We start from the raw sequence: 27,709 nt of genomic DNA, 5'->3' as shown, positions 1-27,709 counted from the left end.
GAGAAAGGAAGAAAAAGTTAATGGGGAGAGAAAGGTGGCCACCACCCCAGGATCCAGTATTATCTCAGCAGCTTCTAAACCCCTAGCAGTGGAGCATGTTTGGCACACGTGTTGCTTTCCTTTTATCTTCTATGTTCTGCCACTTCAGGGCTTACAGGTCCTGTTTCCCCATCACTTCCCAGCTGGCTCTTTTGCGCCAGTCAGCTGTTCCTCAGGTCTCCTACAGATCCCAAGGCAAAGATTTCACTCTTGAACTTCCTAAGTGAATTCTTCAACTTCAGCTCGGAGCTGTCCATTCTACCTTTCAAGGGAGGGGCACATTCCTCTCTGGAACTGGTTTCACTGCAGTGTTTCCACCACACTCTTATCTGCCAGGAAGGTCTTCAATGGGTGCATCAAAGCCTTATCATGTGCAACCCCCAGCCCCCTCACTTCTGGAAAACGCAACCAGCAAACTCCATGCTAAATGGGAAAATACTGAGGACATTTTTTTTTCTTTCAGTAGGTGATGAAATGGTCCAGACAGGGTAAAGAACCAAAAAGCCTAAAGTTTCTATTCTGTTCGCTATTTTAAATATTTGAGGAAATTACCTAAACATTCTATGCTTCAATACCTCAAACTATGAAGCAGAGGTAAGAAAAAAGTATTATTTGCTTCTGTAACAGCAGCTCTACAGGTGTCAAGTGCTCTCTGAGCACCAGGATCAGTGTCCAGCCCCAGGCACACTCGGCGATGAGCGGCCACAGGGAGATGATCCTTCCCTGCAGGTGCAGGGGAGCAGCGCCGGCCGAGCAGGACACCCCGCGCTCCCAGGGCCTCTCCGCCTCACCCGCTGCAGGGCAGGCCGGCAGTCCCGCACGGAGACACGGCCCCGCGCCCGTCCCGCCGCCGCTCCCGCGCCCCGGCCGGGAGCGCTGCCCTCGCCCGCGGAGGGGACGGGGCCGGCGGGCACAGCCACCCCCGCCAGCGGCCGCTGCTCACCTCGTCCCCGCAGCTCGAGAGCGCAGCTGTGCCGGGGGCGGCCTCACGCCGCCCTCCCGGCCGTAGAGGCAGGCGGGCGGTAGCGCCGGGCACCGGGGCAGGCGGAACCGCCTCATCAGCCGGCGCAGTCATGTGATGGGAGGGCTCGGCTACGTCGTAGGGAGCGCCGCCGCCTCCCTCGCATCCTTCCCACTCTTCCTCCATCCTTCTGTGCCCGCAACCGCCGCCGTCCCTGCCCGCAGGCGCTGCCGGGGCAAGGGGAGCGCGCCGGGCGGGTGGGGCGGGCGCCGGCGGGAGCCGCTGAGGGAGCGGGGCCGCCCGGGTGCAGACTGTGAGTTCGGCGGCGGCGGCGGAGGGGATGGGACGGGACAGGGCGGGACCGGACCGGGTTCGGAGCCCGTCCGGCCGCTGCCGGTCTGGGGCCCGCTGTGCGCCCTGTGGAGCAGAGCTTGCCGCGGCGCTGGGGACCTGGGAGGGCTCCGGGCGCTCGTTCTGGGTCAGAACTGTTTTGGGGCAGCTCACTGTCGTCTTAAATTTATCGCAGTGGTTCGGAAAGTGTTTGGTGAAAAGTCGAGCCTGGTAGTGACTTCCCGTAAATGTTTCTGAAGCACAGACGCTTATTTTTGGTGCTGCACGCCGTGTCCCGCAGGAAACGTGTGAACGGATAAAACTGAGTAGGAAACGCAGCCACAGCATGGAAGCTCGTCCTTCAGCAATAAATGGAGGAACGGAGCTGTGTCGTTTCCATTTGCTAAGAAAGTTTTCCTTATTGCTAAAACCAATTGTGATCACTTTGGTTGTATTTTTAAGGGGCCTCTTAAAAACAAAACACATTTTGTGAGGTAGTTTTGCTTTCCTTGGGCCCAATCTCCTCCCCTGATCATAATTGCTTCACTATTTGTGACTGTTTAATTCTTCAATAATGTTCTTCAACTGTTCTTTGAAAGATCACACTTCCCTTGCCTGCTCACACAGGTCACTTCTCAAAGTAAGCGTGCATGCTGAAAATGAATTCTGTGCATTTCTTTCATTTTACAAAGCTGTAGATAATAGAGGTTTCATAATTTGAAAGATTGGAGAGTATGCTTAAGTATACACAAATTAAACTACCAAAAACACGAACATAAACCATTTTGGATGTGTGCGGGTTTGTTTTTACAGGATATTAATGGCGCAGCTGGTTTCTTCATCAGGCTTTCTGCTTCCAGTAACCTAAAGAGTAAGGATCAGAATCAGACTGCAGGACTTCTGCTGCTGTCACATCTAGCTCCACAATGGTGGATTTTCTGGCTGAAAACAATCTCTGTGGTCAGGCAATTCTTCGGATTGTTTCCTGTGGAAATGCCATCATTGCAGAACTTCTGAGACTTTCCGAATTTATTCCTGGCGTTTTCAGGCTAAAGGACAAGGCTGATCAGCAGAAGTATGGAGATATCATATTTGATTTCAGTTATTTCAAGGTAAATCCTTTTGTTGTTCAGCTTCTCCTTAAAGCATTGCTGTCCCACATGAGGATGTTTTGGGTTGTGAAACAGCCATTCCTGACTATTGATTGTGTTTATTACTACTACATCTTCCAAAATGTTTGATGAGTCATCTGGCCTGTGAATTTTTATAGATACCTATTATATAAAATGTGAGTATTGGATTATGGGGAGGTAGTGGTAGTAGTAGTAGTAATAATTCCTGCAGGACCACTAAATTAAACTTCCTCCAGCAGGTTCTGAGCCTGCATGGTTGGTTGTTTTCCTTCAGAGCAGTGACATAGGCAGTATGCCCGTATTTCTTCCGTTAATCTGTAGCTTATTCTTTGCAGCCATGAAAACTACTTTCTGCTTTCCTGTCTGACAGTGCTGTGATTGTTCTTCCTCTGGACTTGTCACATGCTCTGAATAAATAAATAAATAAATAAGGCAAGGAGAAGTGTCCATGGAAAGCCCTTATTTTTCTTTCAGAATTAAGCTTACAGTACTAAGTTCCCTCTGTCATTTTCCAGCATGATTAAGAAGGAAAAACAGAGACTATCTAATCTGACTTTATTTGGACTGTACCACAGAAGAAATTGTAAAATAAAGCAAGAAAGGCAATTTCATTGTAATAAAAGTTGTAAATTTCAGGCACTGTGAGGCTTGGATACTGAAAATCCAGAGCACAAATTATTTCACAGTTACCCTAAGATCCATGTGCTTGGTAGAAGTCTTTTTTTTTTTTTAACACAAGTTACTTGAAAATTTAAAAGCAGATAGCTGTAATTGGTAAGAAATACAGTAATCCTTAAAGCCTCGGTATTTTTGAATGTTAAGAAAGCATAAGTGTGCTGTTCTTCAACATTAAAACCAAATAAATCCATATAAGTCATACTGATAAAACGGAGATTAGAGAATTTATAGATATTTTTACTGCAAATGCACCCCTTCTATATACAGGTCTTGGTTTGAAAAGACGAGTGTCTGCTAAGGAAGGCAGGAGTCTCCCCCAAAATGGGAAATGTAAACCCCCTTCCACTGAATTGTTATAAATTTGAAATGAAGGGGGGCTCTCAGGCAAAGATACGGGAGCAGGAATAACAGTTCTTTATTAGGGAAGAAAATAAAAATAAAATAAACCATACAGTAAAACAAAACAACACTGACAGAGTCAGAATACGACCTGACACCCTGTGGGCTAGGGTGCTGGTAGCAGTCCAGTTGGAATGGTGGCTGCAGTCCTCCTGCAGTGGCAGATGTGATTCTGTTGAAGCAGTGATCCTGTAGAAGGGTGTAGTCTTCCTCTGAAGATCCAGTGGAGAAGACAGCTGCTCCTCTGGGAATCCAGTGGAAAGGCTGCCCTGGTGTCCCAAAATCTCAGATTATATCCAGGTAGGAATGCTTGGCTCCTCTCCCTGGGCGGAGCGTGTCACAATGGGATGCTATCGTTTTTATCAGCCATGCAGTGACACTCACTGGCCCGTTAACAGCAGATGTGTCCCCAGAGGGAAGATTGGTTTGTGGAAGAGGTAAAGAAAACTGCCCGATTAACAGAAGATAACTGCCACGCCTCTAACAGATGGCAAACAAAATACATATTGTCTTGCAATCTAGGACCATACACAGTTGTTAGAATTACTTAATGAGGAGAGATTTGAGATTTGGAAAGTTGAGACTATTTACTTTGTCCGTTTGAACTTCAGTGACAGTTTGGCGCCTGCTTTTATCCTTTGTTTTATGCAGATATTTTGCATAGAAAGAGAAGCAGAAGACTATTTTTTAAAACTCAAATTGTCAGCTGGGTATTTTCAATTAAGTTTTAATAATACTTCAAATTAAACTTTAGCATTATTTTCATTTAGTTGGTGATGGTAAGACTGCATGGTGCTTATGAGAAATATGACAGTGGTAAAGGGTTAGAAAAGTTGTACTATTGCTTTAAGGAAGTCAGGTTCTTCATCCCAACTCTTTTTCCCCCGTGATTGTTAATGACAAAGTTTCTGCATTAATTCACTAGATGATTGCTGAGCTAGATGTAGAGTCTGTGGGAAAAAAAAAGTCTAATATTTTCAAGCAGTTTGAATGTATGAGAAGGTACTAAGCTTTGTGAGCCCTCAATGTTGTGGTTTCTATCTGAGAAATCAACCAGAAGAAATGTGTAAAGGAAAAAATTCCATCAGGGAGATAGCACTATAGAAAGCACCCAGTGCTTTCACATGTATTGGGGCTTTATTGAAAGCATTGGCTATTCTTTTCCATTGGTTACATTGGATAAATCATTTTTAAAGTCATTGCAGATTGTAATAATGTGTAAAACTGATCTTTATGGAATCAGTATTTAACCATAAAGTAGGTTAGAAAGCTACAGATCCTTGTTTTGGTAAGAAATGGTATCTCTGGTTTGCACACGGGGGTAATTGTACATGGTCTGTGTCCTACTGTAGAGAAGTCAAGTAGAGATCAAAGTCAAGTATTGTCTCTAAAGGTGAGTTTCTGTTTTTCAGGGGCCTGAGACTTGTGAAGGCAAACTGGAAGCCAAGCCTGAGTTATTGGATTTAGATGAAGAATTTCGTGAAAACAACATTGAAATTTTGACAAGATTTTATTTAGCTTTTCAGAGTGTACATAAATACATTGTAGATTTAAACAGGTATGGTATCTTAAATACATACAGATGTTCAAAGACCAGATTACTGTTTTGTTTTATTGATGAGAAGCGTTTTCCTTAGAGATCCAATATACTCCTTGTTGAAGCATATTCATGTGCACCAGCAAACCTGGGTTGCTGGAGTGAACACTAACTTTTACTCCAACACTTCCCTACCAGATAAATTTGAGTTAATTTTTCTTTATCTTAGAGATTGTCCTGAAGTTTTGGGGTTTTTTTTAATAAAAGAAGAATCCATATTATTAAGCTAATTTTTTTTTGGTCTTGCAGAATAGAATATCAGATAGTTTGGGGATTTTTTAACTTTGATTGGCATTATTTTCTTGAACTTAATTTTTCAGTGACGTTGCCATATTCTCAAGTTCACTACTCTGATGTGTAAAAAACAAAATTAAAACTTCATTAAATGCTCTAAGAAAAAGTCACTGAGAGTCTTAAACACATGAGTTGGTTTTATTATTGATGTTATATGAAAAGATCAAATGTTTGATACTACTTATTAAGTAGTGTTACTGGAAAGTCCTTTAATAGGAATAAATCTTTTGTTAATTCAGGTGAACATACGCTATTTCTAGCTCTACCTTCCAAATTGCAATTGAGATCAATTTATGGTATTTCCAGGAGGTTTACTTAGGTAACTTGAAAATATGACAGTTTTATTACATTATTGCATGGCAGCCTTCCCAGGCTGTTATCACCCGTGACAAGATTAAGAGGATGAGCTGTAAGCTGCCAGATATCCTCCAGTGTCTTTCTCATACACCATCAGGATATGGAAGGAAACTTTTGCCAACTGGCTGGCACTAGCTATGGGTTCCAGTCTCTCATTTTTTCGGAGAGCCTCTCTTCTTTGTCTGAAAAATACCATGCTTCTTGTTCTAGGGAGATGTTTTGATTTTCAGAGAAAATGTCACTGCTTGAGCTCTAGTTTGAGAGCAAAATAGTCAATGACCAAAGTTTTTGTTGTGATTCCTAGATACTTAGATGACCTCAATGAAGGAATTTACATTCAGCAAACATTAGAAACCGTCCTCCTTAATGAAGATGGAAAACAGCTTCTAGTGAGTATTGACTAGTTTTGTAATAGTAGAAAATTAATCCACTCAGTAAGTGCCAAGCTAGACAAAAATTTAGGTTTACCAAATGTGTGGAAGTGCTGTGACTCACTTCAAGGGGGACAAAGAGCAAAAATCTTCAGCCTGCCATTTTTCATGTTGCGTTGACTACATAGTTGACATTGGGTTAGTTTGCCAATACATGTTTTCCTTTAAATGTTGCTGCAAAATCGTGTTTATATCTTCTTCTTTCTTCATTCTTTCTCTTTCCAAACAGTGTGAAGCCCTGTATTTATATGGAGTCATGCTACTGGTCATTGACCAGAAGATTGAAGGAGAAGTCAGAGAAAGAATGTTGGTTTCCTACTACAGATACAGGTCGTGTATATAGGTGTAGAGGAGCATTCAAGGCTGAGATGTGTAGCCTGCAGTATATTCAGTAACCTAGGTCATTGAATTAAGATAAATGGAAATATTGACACCTTTTTAATCAACTGACTTTATACAGCTAATTCAGCAGAGCTCTCTGAATATTAGTAGAACTCCTTCCTTTAGCTTTTAGCTGTGTTTGCAAGTTCAGCTGCAAAATTAGCAACAGATTTTTCATTCTGTTACAACAGACATTTGAAGTCCACAAATAAACTTTTAGCTAAAGATTAGCTGCAGGTGCCAGCTATGAAAGTGTCACAGGTTCCCAAACTTGCAAAGACACTTTCTGAAAAGTCCTGACTACCTAGGTTACAAATGTATTGCAAGTCAGACTTCTTGTAGTGCTTTATTAGGTAAATCAGTAACAAGTTTTACAGGGTAGGTTCTCAGCATCAAGATATAACAGCTGGGGTCTTAAAGGGTATCAGTACAAATCCTTCCACACATATAAAATGCTGCTTTGGTTATGTTTATGCCTCCCAGTATATAATGAGAGATTCTTTAACTCTGGAACGCAGAAGTGAATTGGCAAGGGGAATTCAGAAATGGGGAGAAAGAAGATGAAGTTCTTTTTAAAAAGGGGGAGAAAAGGAACAAATTCTTCTCTGAATATAAAGCTCCTTCTTTCTGTTTCTGAGTTTAATTTTTTGCTTGTGTTTTTTCTGCTTATCTGGAATTTCAGTATGGACATTCATCAGTGTCCTATAACATGATATTAATGGAATAAACAATCAAAAACCTCCTTTAGACTTTAGTATTTGTTAATTTTCTTGTGAGAAGGGTGTGGTCACAAGGGGTGGGAGAAAAGGAAATTACTAGGTCATGTAGCTCATACTTTTGTTCCTCATTTTCTGTATAACAGTGCGGCCCGATCCTCTGCTGACTCCAATTTAGATGATATTTGTAAATTGCTTCGAAGCACTGGATACTCGAGCCAGCCTGGAGCTAAAAGACCTGCCAACTACCCTGAGAGTTACTTCAGCAGGGTCCCTATCAGTGAAACGTTCATTAGCATGGTTATCGGCCGCTTAAGGTCAGATGACATTTACAACCAGGTAAGCCACCCTGAGATGAAAGAGGGCTTTAAAGGGGAGCATCAAATTGATTCTCAGGTCAATTACCCAACCATGAAGTGCAGAAAAAAATAAATGACTGAGGTTGTAGGGACACTTGTGGTCAGCTAGTCTGACCTGGCTCAAGCACAGTCAGTTGGAGCAGGTTGCGCTGGCTGCACCCAGTTGGATTTTGAGTATCTCCAGAGGTACAAACCACAGAACCTCTCTGGGCAATCTGCTTCAGTACTTGGCCAGCCTTGCAGTAAAAAGCACCATTTTAGTTTAAAGTCTTTTGATTGGACATGTCTTACTTGACTTATTTACAGCACAGTATAATTTTACTGTAGCCTGTTAAAAGTAGCACATATCTATGCAGTCAACTTTTACACTCTGGAAATACATATGGTAAGTGTGCTGTATGAGTAAGCATGTCCAGCTTACCTAAATAAACTTCTTACCCTGTAGTATCTATACACTGCACTCTTTAATGTGTCCCATAATATTTTCAGGTGGTTTATGATGCACTGTATTATGTTCAGCTTTGTTTTGTTGCTTTTTCCAGGTTTCAGCATATCCATTACCAGAACACCGCAGCACTGCTCTGGCTACTCAGGCTGCTATGCTCTATGTGATACTGTATTTTGACCCTTCTATTCTTCACACTCAGCAAGCAAAAATGAGAGAGATTGTGGATAAATACTTCCCAGATAATTGGGTAAAGATTAATTCTGTTTTAAAACTGTTCCCTGGATTTCATGTTACAAGAACAATTGAAATTATTGTTACAGTATGTGTTATAGAAATGTAATAATAACCTAACATTAGAACAGATTCTTCTCTGTGGAAATTTTACTTTGTTCAGAGTGAAGCAGTCTAAGTCAAATACTCTGGATAAGCATGGAAGGCTGTCCTTTGAAAGTGTAATTTATTGTACTAAATACTTCAGTCAACTACATATCTAATACCATCAAGATAAAGTAAGTCCCAGGAAAATGTGTGATGGAAGACATTTTAGGCATCTTCTAGTCCAGCCTTCTCCTCAAAGCAGGGTTGACCTCAAATCAATCTGCTTAGGCCTTGCCCAGTTAGCTTTGGAAATGTCTAAGGTGAAGACTCTGCAGCCTCTATGGACACCTGTGGCTGTGCTTCATCACTCTCGTGGTGAAGAATTCCTTCCTTCTGTACCACTGGAATTTCCTTTGTTACAGCCTGTGGCTGTTGCTTCTTGTCTTTTCACGATGCACCTCTGAGATGGGTCTGGCTCTGTCTTAGTCATAACTTCCCTTTAGGTAGTGGAAGACCACAGTCAGATTCCTTTGACATCTTTCTTCCAGCTTAAGCTAACCCTGTTCTTGCATACTGGGTCCCCACAGGTGTGTTGGTGGCCTCCTGTTCACTTCGTTCCAGTTTGTGCATGTCTGTCTCATACTGAGGAGCCCAAATCTGGACCCATTTCTCTCAATGAGACCCCGTGAGAGCTGACTAGCAGGAAAGATTCACTTCCCCCGATCTGCTGGCTGCAGTCTGGCATAGCCCAGTATCTGATTATTCTTTGTTGTCATAAGGCTGTGTGTCTGATTCATGTTTGGTTTGTCCAGCAGGACACTTAGATCCTTTTCTGCAGAATTGTGACACAGGCAGCCAGTTGTGTTGTTGCAAGGGTTTGGGTTTGTCCCAAGTGCAGGACTTTATTTGTCATTTCTGACCTTCATGTGGTTTCTGCTGGTGAATTCTACCACCATGTCAAGAATGCTGTAAAGGACAGTCTTGGTCCCCAACAAATCATCCCACACTGATGTTCTTTGAAAACTTATTTAAGGATTATCTCTGTGCTATTGTCCAAATCACATAGAAGCTAAAGCTGTCACTACATGTGCTTCCACAGACCTTTTCAAGTGTAGTAATTAAAATGGAATTACTGTGTTTCAGTACTGAGATTTAGGATTTCCATCCAGAATCCCTAGTCTGCAAAAACTGCTGTTGAAATAGGCTGGCATATAAGAATGGAGTCCCTAGGTTGTCTATATCAAAGTGAATCAGACTTAACAAAGAAACTGTATGTTAATTTGTGTAACTGTTGGTTTTAAGTTATATTCTTCTGTACCAAAAGCGGAGCAGTGAAGCAGATAGGGAAGAAACTGCAATAGCTGGCTATTTCAGTAGACATTAGAATCCCTCTGTTTCTGGAGAACTACAAGCTTATTTTTAGAAATGAGAACTTGACACTGCAAATCTTTGATTATGCCAGCATTTTTATTAACTTGAGTTCATAGTACAAATTGATATTTTTAAACGCCTATCTTCTTGTGGTCAGATATGGATAAGTTAGCTGCATCATACGAAATACTCAACTCCTAGGCTGGTTTCAAATTATTCTTAGCAGTTAAGTGTAGCCTTTTGAGGAGCTGTCATCTACAGGAAATAATGAGCTTCACTTCAACAATATGAGACAGATCTTCATATCAGCAGACCCGGGTCCCGTTTGCCTTTACTTGACACTGCCAGAAGAGCTCAGAGGCTGACAGTGTCCTCCCGATGTATGGAGGAGTACTGGAGCATCAGTGTGACAAAGCTCATAATCCCGCAGCTCTGTACATCCTTCATCTGTCAGTAAACCATGTCTTCCGTTTTTAATCAATTATCTTACAAATACTTGTTACTTTCTCACAGTTCTGTATTTTTAATCACACTTAAACTTGTGCAAGGAGTCTGAAATCAGTTTCTCTTTGCTCCTCAAAAGTCATACTATTTAATCATAATTTCTTTCTGTTGTGTCACTGTGAAAGATGCATGACAGTTTAATTTGGTCCTTTAGGCATCCTCACAGTAAGATTAGTTCATCTCATTTTTGCCCTCCCTATCATAGTTTTTTTTCCGCAGTTGCTTTTAGCAATCTTCTTTAGTGAATCATGGAAATGAAAAATAAGTAATGATTTCATGGAGAAAAGAATTGAGTATCATATATAGTGACTGAAAGAACTGTCATCTTGTTTTCAGAATTAATTGTGTGCCTTTTGTTTCAAAGTCTTCTTGCTTTCCAAAGGTGGCACACCTTTGGAAAAGTACTGCTACCAAAAAAGTTCAGTTATCTCTTATTTATACCCATAGCATATCCCTTCCTGTCATATTGTGAAATCCAAACATTGTATTTTTCTTAATAATAACATCAATACAACTTCTTGTTTTCTGCTTCCAATTTTAGGTCATTAGCATTTACATGGGAATCACTGTCAATCTGGCAGAAGCATGGGAACCCTACAAAGCTGCTAAAACTGCCCTCAACTACACGCTGGATCTCTCAAATGTCAAAGAGCAGGTATATAAGCCAACATTAAGTATCTTTAGCAAGATGCAAGATGTGTGGGCATCTGAAGTATATGACATCAATAATGTATGGGTCTTTTCTGCCTGCCTACAATGTACATACCATGTTGTCTGGCAAACTTAGGGAATACGAGTAGAAATGTTTCCTTCATCTTTAGGGAAAAAGTTACCCAAGAGGAACTCAATTAATAGTAAGTGTGGAAGGGGCTCACAGCTGGTGTCTGAGTCAGAAAGGGCTAGTGAAAGGGGAGGAGGAGCTGATAAGAGTTGCCTTTGCTCCTGAAAGGAGCTTTACCAAGGCCTTCAGCTTGGAAACAAAGGAGAGAGAGAGAGAGAGATAAACATGGGGCAGGCTGCCTTGCTCTAGTGAATATTATGTTGCTTTATTCTGACCAATGAATAAGTATAAACTTTGCAAAAGAGTATAAAAAGACGGCATGCTGTAAAATAAATATAAAGAAGCCTTCTTAAATACAGTGTGTTCTTCAGTTTGTTATGACCATCTTGACAGCGAGAAATAAGTATCTGCGTTCTGTGATAGATTTTTGTTGTTGTTCTTTCCCATTATGCAATAAAATATTAGTACCATTTTTTAGGAATAATTCCTAGAGAGTATGTAAGTGGATATATAAAAAGTCTGCATTTTTGAAACATTATGCTTCCTGTGTAACCTGGACTCTGGAACTACTTTCTCTGGGAACATGTTTGCTGTGTGTGCAGGCTGTTTTCTGACATAGGAAAACTGCTTATCAAAGTCTTCTCTCAGCTCTACGTGTCTGCTTTTAGCTTCTGAGTCTCTCTGGGTCATTCCAGAGTTTTATTCCTAAGAGTTTTCACCCTGACCACCTGTGAGAAATACCTGTGCAACATCTACTTCTTGTCTTTCTCACTTTACTTTGAGGGCTATATAAATCTTAGACAAGTATTGCTTTAAAGTTTATCTTGCATCCTTTGTCATGCACTTGCAGTGTATAATATTGCCAACTAGTAATGACAATTTTTTTTATAGCACTTTTTTAAAACTGTGTGCCTGCTAAGCTCTTGGGAACGTGGTGTATTCCATTTGAGGCAAGGATTTTATTGATGCAGGCTCTGTGTGTTTCAAGGCCAGCAGATACGCTGCAGTCACCGAGCGAGTGCACACGCAGGTGCAGCAGTTCCTCAAGGAGGGCTGTCTCAGGGAAGAGCTGGTGCTGGACAACATTCCCAAGCTGCTGAATTGTCTGCGAGACTGCAACGTGGCAATCCGCTGGCTGATGCTGCACACTGCAGACACCAGTAAGACACTGCCGAGCTGTCAGTCCTGCTCCACTGGGGCTTCACTTTGGGCCCTGGGGGAAGTTCAGTTCTGCTGCTGTCGAAGTCAGCAGTTTCCTCTGCTGTTTGCAGGAGATTGTTGAACTGTTGTTTTGCAAATAGTCTCCTAAAGCCTTGTCTGAAACGGCCCATGCATTTCCTCAGTTCTTGTGAGCTGAACATAGGTACAAAAATTAGTAAAAGTCATGATCTTGTTGAATAATATTCTGCAAAAAAACATCATTCTGAAAGTTTTACCTAGCTCCAAAAAGAAAGCAGGGGCCAGCTTCTTAAAATGTTAGTAATTAACAGGTTGAAATTAAGGTTTTTGTTCTGTTGAACTGAAATTCAGCTGAAACTGTTGAGTAATGTCTCTCATGTGAGTTTGGGTATGTAAACTGACCTATTTAGACATTCCCTTATTTGAATGCTTGGGCTGTCTTTGACGCTTCTTGGTATGCAAGAGGGTTTCTGTTACACCTCCATACAATTTTTGTAATGGTTTTAGATATACTGATCTCTGGGCTTCTTGGTCAGAGGGACTAAATTCACATTTAGTCTCAGAAGCCTGCAGAAGTTTTAAGAAGGCTGAAACATAAACCTTAATTATATTCTATTTAAAGGAAGAGTTAGTCCATGTAAATGGAAAACAAGTGGGGATTTACATACCAGAGCAAAATGGTTTTGCCTTCAAGCTATTGAAAAAGAATGTATTTACAAAGATTGAAAAGTTTGGCCAAATTCTGTGTAACAGTGGATAAATGTTGTCTTTCCATTTTCAGCTTGTGATCCAAATAACAAACGTCTCCGCCAGATAAAGGATCAAATTTTAACAGACTCAAGGTACAACTCCAGGATCCTTTTCCAGCTTCTTTTGGATACAGCTCAATTTGAATTCATTTTAAAAGAGGTAATGTGCTGCTAACCAGAGTCTTCTAAGATCTCTAACCTGAAAAATTCAGTGGGTATTTTTAAAAGTGACTAGAAAATCAAAAAATCTGCATTGTACTGTTCTATAAAATTCAGTAAGCTTCTGTCACTGTATGTCCTTCACACTATCTGTATTGCTTAACATTTTTAATTTTGTTTTTAATATTCTGGCAAGATCTTGAAGTTATGTAGTAATCACTTAGTCACTTCCATCTGTTTTCAGTTTTTTATTTCATCTGTTGTGATATGCCTCTTTGCCAGTTTTGTAAACCAAATACTTTGGGTTTCAGTAGATGTTCAAGCAGATGCTGTCAGAAAAACAAGCGAAATGGGAGAGCTATAAAAAAGAGGGATCTGAAAGGATGACTGAGCTTGCTGATGTCTTCTCAGGAGTTAAACCTCTTACTAGAGTGGAGAAAAATGGTAATTATTAAAAATTATACTGTAGGGGAAAAAAGTTATTTATATTTATATTTCTAAAGTGATAACAAAATAAAATACATGATGCTAATGGTGATAATATAGGAAAAATTTTCATGTCCCTCAGCTGCCAAAGAGGTCTCTTTTTCTCTTGTCTTGTTTAGGTTTTCAGCACATATTCCATATGTAGGCAATATTTAGGTACCTAATATTCAGATGGCCCTATTTTTAAAACTATTTTTCATTCCATTATTTAGATATCATAGTTAAAACTATAAAATATCAGTCCACTTCTGTATCTATAATGGAGCTCACATTACCATGCTCTGTGTACAAGGGAGTGAGAAGACTGTGCCTATTAAATTTAGGGATGGTTTAACCTCTTCCCCAATTCTTTCCCTGTCTGTAACCTGGATTTCAATTGTATCAGCATTTTTTAAAAGAAGAAAACCTTCTTTTACTTTTCCTCTACCCTGAGTGGTGTTCTCCAAGTTCTCAAAGGACTTAAAAGTCGAAGCTGTGCTTCTTTCCAAATTCCTTGCACTGTTTTTTGAAGCACCTATTTTTTTCTCTTGAACTGGTGTGAAAATAAAATTTTTAATGCTCATTTATGTTGGTAGGTGTTTATAATGTTGCATGTGAAATTTGCCTGAGCTATTTGCCACTTTACAAGTGTACATGTTGAAAGACTATAAATGTACCAGCAAAATAAAAACTTGTAAAAATAATCTCCTATGTGTCTAGCTTGTTTGTTTCTTTTGACTAGCAAGTTCCCTGTATTTTTGGTGCCTATCATATATGCAGAGATTTCATTATTTTTTTCTTAATTCTTTCATAGAAAATCTCCAGGCTTGGTTCAGAGAAATCTCCAAGCAAATAATGTCTCTGAATTATGATGATTCCACTGCAGCAGGCAGAAAAACTGTGCAGCTAATTCAGGCTTTGGAAGAGGTATGGCAAAGATATTTTGAGATAAATGACCTTGTCCTGGAACAGCAGCATTTTTTACACATGTACTGACTTCTGATGGCAGAGATACAAAACAGATCTGCATTTTAACAACTGTTGAAATCTATTAGATCTTTGCTGTTACGTATCTACAGTAAGTAGGAGTTTTGTACAAACCTTGGTATTATAAAATATAGTATGAAAGGTCATGCTACCTATAGCCAAGGGTTTGTAGGTTTTTTCAAAGGAATTAATTCAGTATTTAACATTATTTGGCAATATTACTCATTTTTTAGAAATTCTGAAAATAAATTCATGTGAAACTAGAAAGGGTGATTTAAAAGGCAAAATAAATTTAAAAATCTGGTTTTTTTTCTCTGTGTGCTTATTCTATTTCCAGGATATAAAAGAGTACTCAGAATGATGTTTCACAGTACACCTCCTTTAATAACTTTGTGAAATTTATTGTTAATACACTCTATAACAGGCCAGGATTTAAGTGTCTTACTACTGCTAAGGTCCAGAAGTGTCAGTTTACTGATTCTGTTTGTATTGCTGTCCTTAAAGATTAATAGAAAACAGCAAAAAAAGAGTCCTTTTATGGGTTTTGTTTGTTTGTGTTTTAAATATAGGTCCAAGAGTTTCACCAGCTGGAAAGTAACCTGCAAGTTTGCCAGTTTCTGGCTGACACCCGCAAATTTCTCCATCAGATGATCCGAACTATCAACATTAAAGAAGAGGTCCTGATCACCATGCAGATAGTTGGTGATCTTTCTTATGCTTGGCAATTAATTGACAGGTATGTTAGCAGGACGTTTTTCTTCCAGTCAGTAACCATTTGTAAAACTTTTGGAAAATCACATGCATAGATGTTCTTAAGACTATAAACATTTCAATTTAAAAACAGTCTTGAAGCATTATTCTGTGCGTTGTTGAGTATACAGAATTATAATCAGCTTGAATAGGAATTAACATCCATCCTTCTCAGGTTGTTAACTGCAGTTAAATGACAGTGTAACTTTTTAGTGTCTATCCTGTTCTAACTATAACAGCTTTGTTAACCTCCCATCTCCATCCTTTAGTCTTACTAACTGGTCTCCAAAATATTGAAGTTTATTTTTCATCCAAAACAAATTAGGAAAGCCTAATGCTCAAGAACTCTGTTTCCATGGTGGGATTTTGCTGAGCTGCTGCTCCATTGCCGTGACTGATAACACTCCCTGTTGCTTCATCTTTTGTCTCACCTCCCCTTTTTCATATAGGGTTTTTCTAATCAGGATCTCTTCAGACCTAAAGCCTCCTTTAGTGAAGTTTGTTAGTGATCTCCTGTGCCATTTACACATTACGCTGGTGCTGTTGACGTACAATTAAACAGTTGAAAATAACAGTTCCAGGGGAAGAAGCTGATTTGTTTTGTTTGTTTCCTACACCAGCTTTACATCTATTATGCAAGACAGCATAAGAGTCAGTCCATCTATGGTAACTAAACTCAGAGCCACTTTCCTAAAGGTAAGGATGATCAACAGTAAATGTACTTGAACACTGCAGGTCAATTCAAGCAGTTTGTTTAAAAGGCCTTAAGCTCTGAAATCAGTTAAGGCTTCCTTTTACCAGCATTTTCTATGTCTAATTTTTTAGACAGTATTGAATTGCCTCAAGGTTAGTTTTAAGGAAAATAAAACCAAGTTATGCATGTTTTTATAATTCAACAATTATGTTCTTGCTATTAAGCAAGTAAGTCTCATCATCCAGCCTCTACTCATTACAGCTGTTTTCTGGAGGCATTGGTGCACAGATGGGATCTTCTGCATATGGATAAGAACAAGCTGAGGGAATTAAAAAAGTTATATTCTCTGTTCCCTTTATCTGTTGATGAAGCTCTGTTTTCAGATGAAAATATCATCTGTAGAAATAAGAATGGAGATTAGTGTGAGTGAGAATATAAAATTGCAACTGAAATGTCCCATGCAGCTGTTTAGATTTTAACAGTCTTAGGGAAAGTATCCTGATGGACTGTTGGACTTCTTTGACTTTTAACAATTTTTTTTTTCTCTTGGAAAGCCTGGTATAACATTGCTCCTTAGGAAAAATGTAGTACTTTGAGTTGTAGGATAAGAGCCTGAGCAAGAGAATTCAAGCATATAATTTTCCTCAGAAAAACAAACGGGAAGTTAAAATGTTAACTTTATTTCTAGCTTGCTTCTGCTCTTGATTTGCCGCTTCTCCGTATCAATCAAGCGAACAGTCCCGACCTTCTCAGTGTGTCCCAGTATTACTCTGGAGAGTTGGTCTCCTATGTGAGAAAGGTGAGTGCTTATAAGGCATAATTGCTTTGTTCTCTAATTAATTTTTCTTAATTGAGGATTATTTTCTTAATGAAAATATACTGATTGTGGCTGTTTTTTCTCATATTTACAAAGGTTCTACAGATAATTCCAGAAAGCATGTTTACATCTCTTCTCAAAATCATTAAGCTCCAGACTCATGATATTATTGAAGTGCCTACTCGCCTTGATAAGGACAAGCTACGAGATTATGCTCAGCTGGGACCACGATATGAGGTGCAGTTAAAACAGGGAATTCTGAAAAAGCAAACCTTCTATGTGGCCAGCTTTAACCTAACTTTAAATCTGTACAGCTTCATAGAGTCACAGTTTAACAGTGAAGTTAGATATATTGACTTAAAACTGACAGGTGTTATTGTGAGCATACCTTAGGTTTCATGAGGACAGATGAGTAACTTTTGAGTTTCTGTTTGTAGAAGTTTAAACTTTCAGTCTTCTAGAGAAGGAGAGAGAAAAAAAAAACTAAATAAATTTATAAATGAGCATAAATATATCTTTATTTATTGGAGAGGATGGAACCCTGAAAATCTGAGTCTGAAATGAAGCCCTCCATTTTTGGCATTCTTGCTCTGAGAGGAGAAGGTCAAAGACTGATTAAGCCAGCAGGGTTAAGCTTTTTGCTGTTCTCAAATGAGGAGAGGATGGAAGCACGTTGATTTGACCAGATAAAGCTGCTGTTGCTCATTTTGTCTTTGGTTTTTCTTCTGCATTGTAACCAGTCTGGAAGAGTGAGCAAACATTGAAATTATGTGGTTTTATTTTCAGTAGAGGAAGATGCAACACAAAAACCTGAATAGATCAGAAAGTCTTTCCCCCAGAGAATCTAATAATCAGTTAGGATGCCAGCTTTTCCCTGGAGATTTTGCCAAAGCGCTCACTTGTTAGGTGTTTTTTGCAAACAAGCTGTGATCTCTGATTAAGCTGATGTTCAGTCCTGAACATTAGGTTTAAACTCCCCCATGAGACTTTTTTAAGTGAGTCTGGCTTGTGAGTGGGTAGGAGTGAAGGAGGAGGCACTGTTCAGTAATGTTTTATTTTGAGACAGTAAAAGGAAAACAGATTATACTAAAGCTGTTTTCACTTCCAATTTCTGTAGATGTGAACTGCCGTCTCTATTCTGTATTGTAAACACCTGAAAGGCAAAAGACTGGCTTGTCTGAACTCTGAGCATAAGGATAATAATAACTGTAAATAATTGTAAAACTTCAAGTGAATGTGCTACCATATTGGATCAGTGGAAATGCTGAGGTGGACTCACAGTGCCAGCAGGTTTTATTATAGAATAACTACTGTGAGCTGTGTTCCCAGCCTGCTCAAAGGTACCAGCTCAGAGTTTTGTCCATAATATTTGTGCACACAAGATATGGCTGGTCTTCCCTTCTGTAATCCCTCTGAAGCCTCTGAGAGGTATTTGCTCTTTCCTACTGCTAATACACTTCTGTTTATCTGACTAAAAAAAAGGTACTTTTATAAGTAAGTCTAGAACAAGATGTAAATTTGAAAGTATATCGGTGCAAATTATTTAAATCTAAAATAGGAAGCTACCACTGGGAAACGTGGATTTTTTAGAGTAATTATTTACATCTATTGAATCACTTCAGTGAATGTTTTTCTGTTACAGGTTGCCAAGCTAACCCATGCAATTTCAATCTTCACTGAAGGTATCCTCATGATGAAAACTACTTTAGTTGGTATCATCAAGGTAATGACATTTCAATTGGAAGAGTTTTTTTGGTGGCAATTAGTACTTTAGTACAGATTTTAGCACAATATATGAGACCTCAAGGAAAAATAAAAAGACAAGAAAATATAAGTTTGCATACAAATTTTCAAACAGTGATGCCTAAATTGGCAGCCAGATAAGAATTATATCTTTTTCAGGTTCCTAGGAACCCACAGTCCTCATTGTTAATAGATTCATCCACTGTACTTGGTGATTATTGGAGGTTTTTCCTGCTGGAAAGCTTTTCTGAAGAGCTGTTTTTTCCACTGGTGTAAACTGTCCTGCAGTTTTACATTAAGGCTACATTGATACCTCTTTGAGAACTAGAAGCAAGTATTCTTGAAGAAACCTACACTTCTTAGTGCATACTGGCTTCTTAGAATTGTACAACATTCTCAGTGGATCATGAACGAAATTTAAATATGGAAACTACAAACCTTTGCCTTCAACTTAAATAAAAAATTCATTCTCTAGTAGAAGTATGTAAATTTTTTATTCTTTAAACAGGCTCTGGTGGTTAAGTGCACCTGTTAACAGTGCTTCCCTGTTTATCAAAAGTATTTAATAACTTCCTTGTTACAAAATAAATCCTTTATATTTTTTATACCTTTCTGACTTTAAAGGAAAAGTGTTTCTTCTACTTAGGTGGACCCAAAACAGTTACTAGAGGATGGAATAAGGAAGGAGCTGGTAAAACGGGTGGCCCTGGCTCTTCACAGGGGCCTCATCTTTAATCCTAGAGCAAAGGTTGGTTTTAATTTTTTATGTATTTTGGATGTGCAGGGACCTCTTTTATTATACTGCCTTCTAAAAAATAATTTATGCTTTTATATGCAGATTTCCTTTTTGTAAAAATAGTTTTGGACTACTTATTTGAAATGCTTTATTTGATGTTCAGATGACTTTATAGACTGCCAAGTGTACACATAATTAAAAAACATATCTTTATTCTATTCCAAAGTGTCCTGTCAATTCTGAACTCGCGGTACTGCCTTTGTCTGTGATGATTGACAAGTCACATAAGCCAAGTAAACATAGGGAGTGATAAAATTGTTTTGAACTTGTCCAGATTGTTGAATCTCCTAGATCAATCAATAGCACCATTGAAGGCAAAAATAAATATGAAAAGTGGGAGGAAAAAATATTTAGTGATAATTTATTCAGATATCAAACTTCGATAAATTTCTCAGTGCTTTTCAGATCTGGCTGGACCATAGTGAAATGCTCTAGAGGTTGTTCTGTAAGAGTATTTAGAAGCCTTTAGAATTTTCTTTGAATTCTACCTGTTCACAGTTTTGGTTTTATGTTTTTGTTGTTGTTTGTCTCCAGCCAAGTGAACTCATGCCCAAACTGAAGGAAATGGCAGCTACAATGGATGGGTTCCATCGATCATTTGAATATATCCAGGATTATGTCAACATATATGGTTTAAAAATTTGGCAAGAGGAGGTGTCTCGCATTATTAACTACAACGTGGAGCAGGAGTGCAATAACTTCTTAAGAACAAAGGTGCTACTCAAACCCAAAAACAACAAAAAAGTTGATAAATGTCTTTAGAGTTGGCTGTTAGAGCCTGTGACTGATGGAGCATGTGAACCCATTGTTCATACCACTGTGACTTCAACTGAATGTGGTAACTACTGTGTAAAACATCTGCCGCCAGCTTATTCTGAAATGTTGCAGGATCTCCTCTGCGTTATTTATACATAAAAGGAAAGTACCCAAAATAGGATATTTTAATATATTTTTGTAATAAGATTCATTCTTCTCTTTGCTTTATTCTGTTTTTATAGTGTTCTACTATGTGTAATTTACAATATTGTGTTACAATGTGCTCCTTTTAAATTGAACAAAAGGAAAATTTCTGAACAAATTAAAAGGTGCAATGGGAACACTGCAAATTACTGTAAAACTTATTTTTCAGATCCAAGACTGGCAAAGTATATACCAGTCTACTCATATTCCTATACCAAAATTCACACCTGTGGATGAATCCGTAACATTTATTGGTCGTCTTTGCAGAGAAATCCTGAGGATCACAGACCCAAAGTAAGTACTTTGTGTCACCATGCATTGGATAGCTCCAATTTCAACATACACAAACCAAAATACAAGAGATAGTTTTTCCTTAGCTGTCATATCTTTATCTAAAACCAGAGTTACCCAGCCCATCCTGTACATTTTAAATATTAGTCTAGAAAAGTGGTGATTTTAGTCTAAGAAGGAAAACAGTGTTTTAAACAAATGGAGGAGGGAGAAATCAGGGACCAGTGACAGAACCCTGGTGAAGAGAGGAATAGCTAAACATCACTGAAGATACTTGGATAGTCTTTCTCATCTGTCTAAGAAAGGTAACTCATTACTGAGAATATCACAGGAGCTATCTGCAGCTTTTTCTGAAGTTGTTTGCTGATTTTTTTCCCTCAGAATCACGTGTTACATTGACCAGATGAATACCTGGTATGATATCAAAACTCATCAGGAAGTGACCAATAGTCGTCTCTTCTCAGAGATCCAAGACACTTTGGGTACCTTTGGTCTCAATGGCTTAGACAGGCTGCTGTGTTTCATGATTGTAAAGGAGCTGCAGGTAATTTTTGAACTTCACTTTCTCAAGGCCACAATGCTTTTTTGTTTAATAATGAAATTTTTTTAAAAATCTGTTAATTACTGAAATGGTAAAATTAAATCAAAAGCATTTGAAAAATGGTTGTTCAACTCCAAAAGTGAGAATTTCAGTTACAGATAAAATTATGGAAGTTGGTGCTCTTAAAAGGTACTGTGTAATTCCAGCTTGTGTGGGGATGCTTTCTGAAGGTGTACACTGTGTCTGTACTTAAAAGTTGATTTCAGGTCATCTTCTATTTTTCTGTCTGGATATCAACAAAGATTGTTTGTGTCTACCATGATGCATAAGGTGTCAATTCTGTTAAATTACTGTTCCCGTAGTACCTGTTATGTGAAACCAAGTTTTTTCGTTTCCTGAGAAGAATCTAGTTTTAGCCCGGTTAGAGATTTTAGGGGAAATAAGTATCAACAAACACAGTTCTTCCTGAAAAATTGAATTACTACTTGTCCATAGTGGATATATACTGACAGGGGGGATCTTCTTTATGCCCTAACGTTGATTAACATAACTCCAAAAAGCAAAAATTGTAACTACAGAATTCCTTAACTCTTCATCTATGGAAATAGTCTTCCCCTGCTGTTAAAAAATGTGGCTCCAGTGCCATCAAGATTAATCACAGAGTGCATGTGTGATAATTTTACTTACTTATTTCTTTCTTTTATTCAGAATTTCCTCAGCATGTTTCAGAAAAATATATTGCGTGACAGGTCAGTACAAGATACCTTAAAAGCACTTATGAGTGCTGTCAGTCCCCTCAAAGGAATCATAGGTAAGTGCTTACTGGTTCAGATGGAAGAAAGCAGTTGTCTTTGTACACTTGCATTTATTTCTCTTCTTACTTGTTCTTTTTATAATGCCTTACCCTTCTTCTTTTCTCAGCAAATTCAAACAAGGTTTATTCTGCAGCAATTGCAAAAACACAGAAGATCTGGACAGCTTATCTAGACTCCATAATGAAGGTAGGTTCATGTGGCTTATTGTTAGTCAGAATTTACTCAAGGATCTTTGGTTATATTGGCCCCTCCATTCAGGAGGGACATGGGGGTGCTGGAGCATGTCCAGAAAAGGGCAATGGAGCTGGTGAAGGGTCTAGAGGGTAAGTCCTGTGAGGGAGCTGAGGGTGTTTAGCCTGGAGAAAAGGAGGCTCAGGGGGGACCTTACCACTCTCTACAACTCTCTGAAAGGAGGCTGTGGCCAGGTGAGGGGTGGCCTCTTCTCTCAGGTATCAAGTGACAGCCTCATACTGCACCAGGGGAGGTTCAGGCTGGATATCAGGAGGAATTTCTTCGTAGAAAAGGCTGTTAAACATTGAAACAGGCTGCCCAGGGAAGGGTAGAGTCACTGTCAGGTGTTTAGGGACAGACTGGATGTGGCACTCAGTGCCAGGGTTTAGTTCACAAGGTGGTGTTTGGTCATAGGTTAGACTCAATGATTTCAGGGATCTCTTCCAATCTTAATGGTTCTGTGATTCTGTGACATTTTAATCTGCTTATTTTACTGTGTTGTATTATATTGACTTGGAATTGTGTAGCATCGCAAGTGAAGCAGGCCGGGGTTTGCAAGAGCTCCTGAGCTTCATTTGTGTGGGCACCTCATACTCCACAAAGTGCTTAGCACTGAGATTCATAAGAAATCATTCACCAAAGCTAGAGTCTGGCACTAGAGATCTGATCTGGGCAGACCAAGTTAGTGTTCAGTGTCAGGAACTCTTGAGCCTCCTCGCAGTGCCTTGTGACCATGGTAGGCCCAAGGATAAAATTTGGAGCAGTAGCATTTCCCAGACTCGCCTTGCCACAGAAGGCATTGTACTGTGCTGAGGATTTAAACAAGCTGTCCCACTGTCTTGGCTCTTTATCTTGTCTCTGCAATCATATATTGGGACCAGCGTTTCTCAGAGTGCTGTGGATGTTTATGTTACTGGAGTGAAGAGGAAAGGCCAGGGAAGGAGAAGGTTGACTGTAATGAGCCTCTGATGTTTTCTCCTGCTGTGCTGACCCCTAAGATGTACAGAGAGGTGGGAAGCAGCGTACAGGCATTTTCACTGACCAATGAAAAGCAAGTAACTGGGGTTTTACACCTGTTACCTTTTTTGTGCCCTTTTCCTTTGGCCTGTACCTGCAACCAGCAACTGTGTGTAAACCTCGAGCACTGTGACTGCATCTCTGCTCTGCGTGCACTCTGCAGTTGCGGTCAGTGTTTGGCTCCACTCTTCTTTCATTGCATTCAGTATAACACACCACCCTTTTTGTGTTTGTGTCAACAGGTTGGTCAGATGCAGATTTTAAGACGACAGATTACCAATGAATTAAATTATTCCTGCAGGTTTGACTCCAAGCATTTGGCTGCTGCTTTGGAAAATCTCAATAAGTAAGAAGCAAAATGTGCTGAAGAGTTTCTTGTATCACTGTGATGTAATTGTTATCAGCTCAGCAATCCTTAAAATCTAAATTACAGCAAAATGAGGCATCTGATTTGTGTGCAGGTTTTTGTTAATAAATCAGTATTTTAATTTTAACCCAGCAAAAACATTAAAAATAAATACTTGGCTAGTAACTAGTTTGAACATGCAGTTTCTAATCATTTGGTTATACCTGTTTCTGAAGTCATATTTAGATGAGAAAAAGGAACAGAATATGTGTGGTGGTGATTTTGAATCAAATCTGATGTTTATAAAAAGATACTCCAGAAAAAGTGTTTTACTTACTGTGGCCATGCAGAGGTTTTTGTATCTTCAAAATTTTTATATTAGTATGATGTGTGGCATCATGTCAGGTTTATTCGGGGATAATTCTTTAAATTATTTTTTATAATCTGTTTTCCTTTTAGAGCAATACTGGCTGACATTGAAGCACATTACCAGAACCCATTACTACCTTATCCTAAAGAAGACAACACTCTATTATATGAAATCACAGCTTATCTGGAAGCTGCTGGCATTCACAATCCATTAAATAAGGTCAGGCATACATTCTGGTGTTTGGTGCAGTTTGCTTTTTTCTATTTTTCTCTTAACTGAGAAAAAAAAATATGTAGAAGACCTGTACTACTCTTTTTTTTTCCCCCTCAGATCTACATAACAACAAAACGTCTGCCATATTTTCCCACCGTCAACTTCCTATTCCTCATTTCCCAGTTTCCCAAACTTCAGTACAACAGAAATTTAGGTAATGTGTAAGTTGTTGTTTGTCTAAATCTAATTAAAACCTACGTAAAATTATCTGTAGAGAAGGTAGTAAAATTACCTGCATAGAAAATACAGTTCCTGACTTTATCAGTTCAGTTCAGACAGTTTTGTTATACTATTTAAGCCAAATACAATAAGGTAAGAAACAGAATCCAGACTCCTGGGTTTCTCATTCTATCCTGTGCCTCAGTTAATATCATTAAGCCATTCACCATGGAAGACATGCAGCTCTTACATTAGTTTTGGACTTTTTTGTGTGGGCAAGCAGAAGGGGAGACAGCAAAAAAACCTGGAAGCGTACATTACATAAGTTAGTCTGTGCAATAAGAATATGTTCTGGTTTATAAACACGTATTGTTTTGGGTTTTTTCTTTGCAGGAGTGGTGTGCAAGCGGCCAGCTGATCAAATTGACTGGCTTCCTTTGGTTCTGGGGCTCCTTACCCTGTTGAAACAGTTTCACTCAAGATACACAGAACAATTTTTGGCTCTGATTGGTCAGTTTATTCGTTCAACGATGGAGCAATGCACAAGGTATCCATGTTTTACTTTTTACCCAAGTATCACCTCTGTGAAGAGGACTTCAGCATTGAAAAAGCACTGCTTTTTCAGTATTTTTGTTCTAGCAGAGGATAGTTGACATTTACAGTCTTTCAGTACTTAAAGGGATCTTATAAAAAAGGTGGAGAGGGTCTTTTTACATGGGCAGACAGAGAGAGGAAAAGGGAGAATGATTTAAAGTAAAAAAGGGGGGACATTGAGATTAATGTTAGGAGGAAGTTCCCATGAAAGTAGTGAGGCACTGGAACAGGTTTCACAGAGAAATGGTGGATGCTCTATGCCTGGAGGTGTTCAAGGCCAGATTGGATGACGTCCTGAGAAAACTTGTCCAGTGAAAATTGTCCCTGCCCATGGCAGGGCTGTTGTAACTCCATGATCTTTAATGTTCCTTCCAGCCCAAACCATTCCATGATTGTATTAGACAATACCAACAATATATTTTACTAAATAGAAGATTTATACACTAATCCTATTTGTAATGGAATCACATGACACCTAGTAGAAATGGTGTTATCTGAAGGCTGGCATTTTCAGGTAATTTAATCCAAGTAACTCGTTGATTAGTAAGAGTGTGATCTCTCTGGTGGTTTAATTTTAGCCAGAAGATTCCAGAAATGCCTGCTGATGTAGTGGGTGCCCTCATGTTCCTGGAAGATTACATTCGATACACCAAGTTACCAAGAAAGGTAAGAAAGAATTCCATGTCTCTAAATATGCCCCTAAACACCCCAACCATTTTCCCTGGAAAAAAGAGCAGGGAATGTGTGCTCCCACTCCAGTTTAGCCAATGAAGGGATCTGGCCAGGGAGACACTGCCCACGCCTTCCATTTGTACTACAAATGAGCCAACATAACAAAGAACAGCTCCGGGTCCTGCTGATGCAGAAGCTGCCCTGGTTTGCAGAGTTCAGTCCCATTACTACAGGAATAAATAGATGAATACTAATAAATACAGGATTTCACCTTTGTGCTAGTTTCAAACAAGTCTGTTAAATTTAATCTTCAAATAGAAGTTCCAAGATATTTCCAAGTAATACTAAGCTTAGCAGTATTCTAAACACAGGGCAAAAAGCTAATTAAAAAGTCCAAATTTTGGTGAAACACTGTATCCAGTCTTTCCTTCACTTCCTGCCAAAGCCTGGTTTCCCAGGCAGCTTCCTTGTCTCATATGCAAGGGAAATGCTAAAAATCTACTTGTAGAGAGACTTTGTTTTATGTTTAAATGCAACTCAACTACATTTGAAGATTATGTATTATTTATACATAGTATTAAAAATAAGTCATAATCCCGATTGCTATATATAGGCTGTACCTCCATGGTTCTTGAATAAACATTCAACAGCCATTTCCCAGCTAATATTCACAATGAAGAGAGTGAGATTCTTCCAGTCTCCTCTTCCCAGCCCACAGCTCTGTGTGGTGGAAGGTTCCTGTGTCAGTCCTGCAGCTGTAGGTGATGCTGTGTGGAGCCCAGCAGAGAGCACAGCAGCATTCCTCCGGTCCTACTCTGTACCTGTGCTCCTGGCATCTCCTCACAGCCCTGGCTGGGCTGTTCCTTCCTTGCTTTGTGCACATCCAGGAGCACATCCTGATGCCAGGGTGGCTCAGGTCAGCAGTGTGTGTGCTCGAGTCATGGATCAGACATGCTTGTTAATGGATGAATGGACACCAAATGGATAAGCAAATGCCCCACTGTGCCTTTCTGTGTCCCTCAGGTTGTTGAAGCACACGTGCCAAGCTTCATTTTTGATGAATTCAGAACTGTTCTATGAATATGGAGAGGGACCAAGGCTTTTCTCCAAACCTGAAATGAGGAGTTGGGGTCTGAGGATGAGGCAAGTACAGCTGTTCAGAACTGTGTCTTTTCTTTGCTTCAAGGCAGTGCCTACAGCTGTCTCTGTGAAATGTAACCATCTGCTCTAGTCTGTATAACCCTTGTTTAAATCTTGGCATGATACTCAGCGTGTATCTCCTCTAAACAATGTACATTTTGTACTGCACATTGTAAATGCTGCATGTAATTGTTTATGTATAAATCATTTAGGTTTTTTGTTCTGAAGAACTATCTGTGGAAGTTTGACTTTTGTATCAGAAATGAGCAATGAAATTGGAAATAAAGGTGTTGGATAGTTTGCCAGGACTGATGATTCCAAATACAATTTTCTTTTTAAAAGAACCAGAAGTGAGAATGCATATACAGTGTAAAGAGGTTTGATGTCTGCCTGTGTGCTACAAACATTTAGTGTATTTCTGTAGAGGACATAAAATAATTAAATATTTACAGCTGAAAAGTCCTGTTAGGCTAATTAAAGGCACAAATATTAATGTAACTGTAACATTGCTAATGTTGGGAACAAGATGCTTAGTCACATAATTTTCACTCATGGTACATTCAATGTCCCAGCCTTAAGGGGAAGGGAGCACCCAGGATTCATAGATGCTCATGGTCAAAAGGAATGACAGAAGTAAGAGGGTCCATGAAAACTCACCAAGTTTTATTAGTAAATTACACATTTGGCATGGAAATTGGTATGTTAGTCCCTGACGTTCTACCTAAGCACAGAGCAGTGGGGCTTGGAAGAGGAGTGGGATGAAAGCTGGGGTGACGGGGGGATAAAGAGAGATGGATTAAAGAGGGAGAGAGAGAAAGAAAGGAAGAAAAAGAGATCACCAGTCCTGGATCCAGCACTGATCCA

The 27,709-nt window shown here is 39.3% G+C and overlaps 2 protein-coding genes across 2 annotated transcripts in view; one reads left to right on the top strand and one right to left on the bottom strand.

Annotated features, from left to right (window-relative positions):
• The window catches only part of NSMCE2 (NSE2 (MMS21) homolog, SMC5-SMC6 complex SUMO ligase), a 127,092-nt gene extending 125,780 nt beyond the window's left edge, over positions 1-1,312 (bottom strand). Inside the window, exon 1 of the mRNA XM_038162782.1 lies at positions 983-1,312. Within this exon, the coding sequence (XP_038018710.1) occupies positions 983-1,186 (204 nt within the window). The 5' untranslated portion in view covers positions 1,187-1,312. The remainder of the gene's footprint in view (positions 1-982) is intronic.
• WASHC5 (WASH complex subunit 5) lies at positions 1,176-27,154 on the top strand. The gene is made up of 29 exons (XM_038162767.1): positions 1,176-1,313; positions 2,144-2,442; positions 4,953-5,098; positions 6,093-6,177; positions 6,449-6,549; positions 7,463-7,655; positions 8,218-8,370; positions 10,858-10,971; positions 12,086-12,257; positions 13,058-13,185; positions 13,499-13,628; positions 14,464-14,576; positions 15,206-15,372; positions 16,007-16,082; positions 16,769-16,879; positions 16,994-17,134; positions 18,540-18,620; positions 19,287-19,388; positions 19,971-20,150; positions 20,566-20,690; positions 21,069-21,231; positions 21,937-22,039; positions 22,150-22,229; positions 23,534-23,637; positions 24,097-24,226; positions 24,338-24,434; positions 24,833-24,986; positions 25,612-25,699; positions 26,729-27,154. The coding sequence occupies exons 2-29, from the start codon at positions 2,257-2,259 to the stop codon at positions 26,783-26,785; spliced, it is 3,480 nt and encodes a 1,159-aa protein (XP_038018695.1). The 5' UTR covers positions 1,176-1,313; positions 2,144-2,256; the 3' UTR covers positions 26,786-27,154.
• The last annotated feature ends 555 nt before the right edge of the window (positions 27,155-27,709 follow it).

Source organism: Motacilla alba, chromosome 2 (genome assembly GCF_015832195.1).
Source record: "Motacilla alba alba isolate MOTALB_02 chromosome 2, Motacilla_alba_V1.0_pri, whole genome shotgun sequence".
NCBI classification, from domain to species: domain Eukaryota; kingdom Metazoa; phylum Chordata; class Aves; order Passeriformes; family Motacillidae; genus Motacilla; species Motacilla alba.
This window is presented reverse-complemented; position numbering and strand designations above follow the sequence as displayed.

Excerpts from the sequence above, each read along its gene's own strand:
- WASHC5 (XM_038162767.1), top strand. The coding sequence starts at position 2,257 with ATGGTGGATTTTCTGGCTGAAAACAATCTCTGTGGTCAGGCAATTCTT. Across the intron at positions 7,656-8,217 it reads CAGATGACATTTACAACCAG|GTTTCAGCATATCCATTACC; the intron begins GTAAGCCACCCT and ends TGCTTTTTCCAG. Across the intron at positions 20,691-21,068 it reads CTGAGGATCACAGACCCAAA|AATCACGTGTTACATTGACC; the intron begins GTAAGTACTTTG and ends TTTTTCCCTCAG.